The sequence below is a fragment of the Larus michahellis genome, chromosome 17, assembly GCF_964199755.1.
Source record: "Larus michahellis chromosome 17, bLarMic1.1, whole genome shotgun sequence".
In the NCBI taxonomy this organism is placed as follows: domain Eukaryota; kingdom Metazoa; phylum Chordata; class Aves; order Charadriiformes; family Laridae; genus Larus; species Larus michahellis.
Window position 1 is genome coordinate 5,756,590 of NC_133912.1, and position 6,000 is coordinate 5,762,589.

The following is a 6,000-nucleotide window of genomic DNA, read 5'->3' on the forward strand; positions in this document are numbered from 1 at the left end:
CTCTTTGCATCCCCCTTGTTCCTTTCCCACTCCCCAGTTTGCCGCTGTGTTCTCACCTTCCGCATGGTTCCTCTCCCGCACGGAGGATGAGGGGTTGTCTAGCCACCGGGAGCCCTCCCAGCCTCGGTGGCCTCTCCCCCGAGCTTTATGAGGGCATCCCAAACCAGCTGGTGGGGCTCAGTTTGACACCATCCACCACCACACCTCCCAGCCTTCCCCTCCTCTCCCGCATCCTCTCCATGTCCCTCGAGATGCTCAGCCGGGCCAGTGCTTGGTGCTGTACAAAGAGGCTTGTTTCTCCCAATACAGCTGGTCCCTGTTTGCAAACTCTTTGCCCCGCTCTCTCCCACACGCATGTGCTTACAGCCCTGGCAAACCACAAAGGAGCTGCCTTGCTCCAAAGCGCTATCCCCAACCCAGGAGCAAGAAGAGTAATTTGCCATCAAGATCCTGCATATTTCCCTCCATCCTTATCAATGCCAATAAACTTGTCATTTACCCTTGAAGTGATGGCTGCCACCACACCCGGGGCCACGTTCTCCTTCGGGCACAGCTGAAAGAAAAGGTGGGAATAGTCAACTTTACACTGGATTGCTCATCTCCTCCTTAAAAGAGGCAAAGTACACACCAGTGAAAGAAGGAAGAATATCTATTCAAATTCAGATGGACACCCCCTCATGCTCTTCTACCTTTAGCATGGGAATTTTAACTCTTTCCAGGCTAGTTGGGGAAAAAAAAAAAAAATAATAATTTTTTATAAAGAACCAACTGATTTGCATGTGCTTCCTGCAGCCAATCCCGGCCACAGAAATCATTCGATTTGCATTGGGTAATAACAACAGTGTGGAAGCTGGGCGAGTGTTCGCTGTGGTTTTGCTGGGGTAGAAAAGGCAGGTGGAAGCCTTCTCAAAGGCATCATGCAAACCTTTTCCTCTTTCCTATATATGCCTTCTATTATTTCCAAACGGGTGAGAAGTAGCCTCTAGCTTTTTATACACATTTCCCTCTGTTACAGTAAAGCCAGCAGGCCTTTTTGTTTGTTTGTTCAGGTTTTCTTTTCCCCTATTCAGACTTCCAGTGTGCAAATGGAAAATTATCTGCTTTTTGGACAAAATCAAATAGCTTTGTTTAGGTTAAAGTTTGAAACTCTTCCTTCAGCAAATGAAAAAAGGAAGAAAAAAATGGCAAGATTTTGTACTAGAGACGGACTGCAGAAACATTCACGTATTTCAGAAACTTCCTTTCTTTAAATTGTATTAAGGAGTGAGGGGGAAAGGAGAGAGAAAGGAGTTGTGGGATTTTTATTTTTTTTTCCCCCTTCAAATAAACCCTCTGCAATTAAGACATGAACATTTAGTGGGGCTTCTAAGCATTTCTACTGCAGGAAGAGTAATTATCATCATCTTCTTTTCTTGTAATACTGCCAAGGGACCCTAACTTAGGCAATCTACAAAGCACAAAGTTTTGTTGGCTGCCAAAAAGTATCTTAAAAAAAAAAACCAACAAGCCAAGTTCTCATAAAACAGAGTAAGGAAAAAATCTTAAACCATGCAGAACTTTCATGCTTGCTTTAGTGAGAAAGTCTGCAAGCTTGCAAAAAAAAGTAACACAGGTTTCATTGTGAGCCAACGAATAGTGAATGAATGCCTGTTAGTGAAAATTATCTAATCCCCAAGACCAAAGAGCCCCTTACGAGCACAGAGCAAGAGACCGAGCAGGTCAGACAGAGCTGAAGAAGGGAAGGCACAAAAGCAAACCACAAGAAGCTCTCTCCCTTTTGCAGGAGGGACCCCTCAGCCCCTCTGCTATTTAAAACCTGGGGTGGGCCGGGAGGAAAGGAGGAATTGCAGCTGTGGCTTGATTACGTATCACATGCTATCCATCAGTTAAATTCCTTCCTCCTGGAGTCAGGAGATAATGAGATACCCTGTGATCCTCTTGTACATAGAACAAAAAATTTTATTTTCACAAGGATTCAAATTCCCATCATAAATGTACACATATTTATTACATTTTTATTACATAAATGGAATAAAAGTTTAATTATCTTGTAGGGGGGGAAAACTCACAACCCAGGAAGAAAAAGAAAACCCTTTTTGTCGAAGCCTACTGATCTGAGTGGTTTGGGGCTGGTCAGCTTTTGTGTAGCTATGGCCAGGAGTGCAGCACCAGTCGTCCTCCAAGGGGTCCTTGAGAACAAGGAGCAGATGTACAGAGGAATTACCTTCTAATATGACATAAGTGGAGCCAAGATAAAAGCAACACCTTTTTATTGACACCCAAAAGTATTCCACTATGAACCAGGATGGAGCGATGCATCTGGATTTGAATACCCCCCCCCAAGCCTGATGAAATATCTCAAGACAAAACAGGCTGTAAGACTGAGCTCAACGAAATGCAGGCTCCACCGTACAGCTTTGCTAGGTTGGCAATATACAGAGTATAAGCAGGCTAGTAAAAAAATCTCTGGGAAAAATAATGCAGCTTCGGCCTGCCTAACTCCTAACCACAGACCTATTAGGAGCCGCCACTGTGGCCTGGGCCATATTAAAAATGTGCTGCTGTACCTCAGCTAGCAAACATACCTGGAGTAGGGGTAGTCTGGTTTGTTCACCCAGACCAAAGAAACTATACCAGTGCAGACACTTCTCTGGGGATATATCTGCATCTCTATTTTTGCTGAAACAAATGGTGTCAGCAAATAAAGCTTTCCCAAGCCCTTATTCCTAGTAGTTGTTCAGACATGGGCACTAGGGTAAACCAGCCCGATGACTTTAAAAGGCAAAATAAAAGCCAGTGGTGGTGGTGGGGAGCTCAGCTTGGCTCAGGCCATTACCTGGAGCCTATTGAATTTTCTGCACTTTAGGTGCCCGAGTCCCTCTGGAGGCTCCAGGAAGGTGCAGTATCCAAATGCCTGGGGAGAAGGCGGTGGTACACGCCAGGGAACACGCTGCTGCAGGGAAGGAGGTCGTGCGGAGCCCGAGCAGCCCACCTTCACATTGCACACTGCGTCTTCTCTGCACGGCCGGGGAAGAAACAGAGCACACCCCTGCAAGCAGCTCGCTGCAAGGCCTTGCTGCTCGGGGACCCCAAAACCCAACATGCTGAACTGCCTTCGCATGAGGGTGAAGAAACAGCCTCCAACCAGCGCTGGGCTCTGGCAGGTGGAAGCGGTTGGGCCCAGGCTGGCCTCCCTCGCTGCAAAAAGACTGCTTAAACCTTAGGCCATTCTGGCAGACGGCAGGGTGGGATGATTTGGAAGAATGGAAGTTCAGCACGCACCCAGCGCCGCACAGCTGCTGGCCAAATCCACCCTGGGAGTGATGCCACTGTCTTTGACAGAGGGCACAGTATCGATTTTGGGAATCTTCTCATGAAGAAAGAGTCGCCCACAAGCAAAGCAGATGGGTGGATAGGAGCCTGCGGGGGATGCGTCCCCGAGAGACACCACACACAAGCACACCCATCGCAGGTGCTCAGACTAGTCAGGCTCACAGGCTGAACCAAGACCACGAGCCTCCCGCTTCCTGCCGCCTCTCCTCATGGCCAGCCGCGCCGTGCCGGGGCTCCCCAGCCACCCTCCTCATGGCACAGGGAGCCCGCCTGCTCAGTGGGGTGCTGGCCGGCCATGGAGTGTCTGCTGGCACCCCAGAGCCATGGAGATGTTGCAACGCAGCCATGGAGCAGAGGCTTTGGCCATCTCTGCTGGCCCGCTGGAGGCTGACACTGTGCTAGGTGATGGCATTGCCACAGCATCTGCCTTGCCCTGCAGGCCTGCCCATGAGCCCACATGCAGGCAGGGCCTGTTGAGGGGCTACAAGAACAGGGATGGACCCCTGGGTCTCCCCTGCATAGCAGGACCACCAAACACCCCCGCTCGGCTGCAGCGTGCCAATGGGTATGCAAAGGGAATGACCCTGGGACAGACTGATGGGTGCATCCCCCCTCTCCTCCAAACCTGGGGACAACACGCAGCATCTCCTGCTGCACACAGCACCGGACACAGGTCACTAGCAGGGCACCTGGCTCCCATACCCCCAGCTCCCTGCTGGCTGCCCCTGCCGCAGAAGGGGCTGTCAGGATCTGTCCTTCACTGCTGTTGCGGCTCCGCTCCCACCCCAGCGTCACCCTCAGCTCCAGCATGCCCAGGGGCGCAGTCCTTCCCCTCGAGCACAGGGGCTTGAGCTGAGGGCAGAAGCTGAATTCACTCTGTTGGTGTGAGCCAGAGCTCAGCACAGCTTCAAGGGATTTGGCAGTGATTGCTCTTGTTCCTCGGCTAATTGCAGAGGGGAGGTCTGCTCAGAGAAGACACGAGACTACCTAAGCTGTACCTCTGTGTTCAGACACCCTGGAAGGAGTCTCTCTCCTTCTGACTGTCCCTGTTCATTCATTCCTCGCTCAACCCAGCCTCCCACAGCTCCGTCCTCATTCATTTCTCCCTCCTTTTCCCTCTTTGTCATTAACTTTCCTCCTTCCAACCCATGTCCCATCTCGCTTTCGCGCACACACACGCACAGCCCTCCACCTTTGCCGCATCTCTCTGTGAATTTATCCCCTCACACTCTTCCCAGCTGTATCCCAGTGACTGGACCCACAGGTCAGGCACCAAACCTCCATTTTCCAGGTACCCAAGAGACCCCTGTGTTCTGCTCGCCGACCCACGTTGAGGCTGGCAGCGTGAGCGGTGCGCCCACATTGTGGGCATGGCTTGGCAGCCCCCTAAAATAGGATGAAGGCAGCATCCATCCCCAGGTAGGAATGTGGGCACTTAACCAGGCACTAGCTGTGATAGCCAACTGCAGCGGGAGAAAAGAGGAGGGAAAGGAGGGAGGAAAGGTCACAGGAATCAGAGCAACCCCATTTCCTGCCCAAGTCCACGGTCTCAGCTACGTGGTGAGCTCCAGCCCGATCCTTCCTCAAGTGCTCTTTACCTGCATGCACAGACTCCAGGTTCACCATCCTGCTGGTGGAGGGAAATCCGCGGTGCGCCCAGCCTCCTGCCGTCAGCCCCAGGTTGCCAGGGGCTGCCAGTTTGCCCTCCCTCCTCTGCCACCCGCTGCCTCTCAAACCGGGCGTGGGTCCGCTCCCGAAGGGACCTAGAGCTCCATTGCCTGTTGCCATGCAGGGCCAGGTGAGCATGCGGCGCCGCGCCACGCCTCGCCCCACCTCCGGCTCCCTCGGGTGCCCTGACACCCAGCAGCCTGGCGCCCAGCCCATGCAAAAGCCTCCATTTGCATATTAGTAACTCGGGAATGGATGAGTCCCTGCAGCGCTACCAGGGCGTGGGGTGGGGTGGGAAGGAGGGAGGAAGGAAGGCGGTTTGCCCGCCCCCGGCTGCGCAGATACACCCCACAGCACCTGCCTGCCAGGCTGCGAGCAGGGGGCTTTGTGGGGGCTGTGCTGGCAGCCCCACGTCCGAGTTGTCCCCTCGTGGGTAGGCTTTGGGCTCTGCCCCATGTCATGCATGGGTAAGAGAGGCCAAGGCATCAAGGCAGGCTGGGCAGCAGCCGCCAGCACCCAGAAGGGAAGGTGTCCAAGCTGTGGGAACAGCCCCTCCAGTAAGCAGCCCCTTCACTTCATCCCTGGCCATTCTGATAAACCCCGGGGTCTGCTCCGAGTGAGCTGTGAGAGCAGCCTGGGCAGTTGAGTCTGCGCATCCCCCACGTCTGGGCTGAACCTGGATGATGCCATATGAAACAACCAGCACAAAAAGGAAAGTTAAGAGCAGAAAGGTAACCTGACTCGGCTAAAGACGTGGGGCAGGGCAAGGATCAGCACATGGAGACTCCTCTTTCCTGACTCGTGCTCTGTGCGGTACGTCAGTCCCCCAAGAAGAGGAGAGAAGTGCAGACAGCCTCTTCCTCCTCCTCCTCCTCCATGTTGTTCAAAGCCGCAGTATTTAACTGACTTCCAGGGAAGCCAGGGGAAAAAAATCCCCTAATGTTGGCTTCTTTGGTAGGAAGCTGCCAGAGGCCAGATCCTCAGCCTACGCTCTGTGCT

General features: G+C 52.8%; 1 protein-coding gene across 1 annotated transcript in view; it reads right to left on the minus strand.

The window, feature by feature from the left end:
• The window catches only part of POU2F3 (POU class 2 homeobox 3), a 43,537-nt gene extending 38,320 nt beyond the window's left edge, over positions 1-5,217 (minus strand). Inside the window, exons 1-2 of the mRNA XM_074561095.1 lie at positions 4,932-5,217; positions 500-553 (exon numbers count right to left, since the gene is read on the minus strand). Coding sequence (XP_074417196.1) covers positions 500-553; positions 4,932-5,217 — 340 coding nt within the window. The remainder of the gene's footprint in view (positions 1-499; positions 554-4,931) is intronic.
• Between the last annotated feature and the right edge of the window lie 783 nt (positions 5,218-6,000).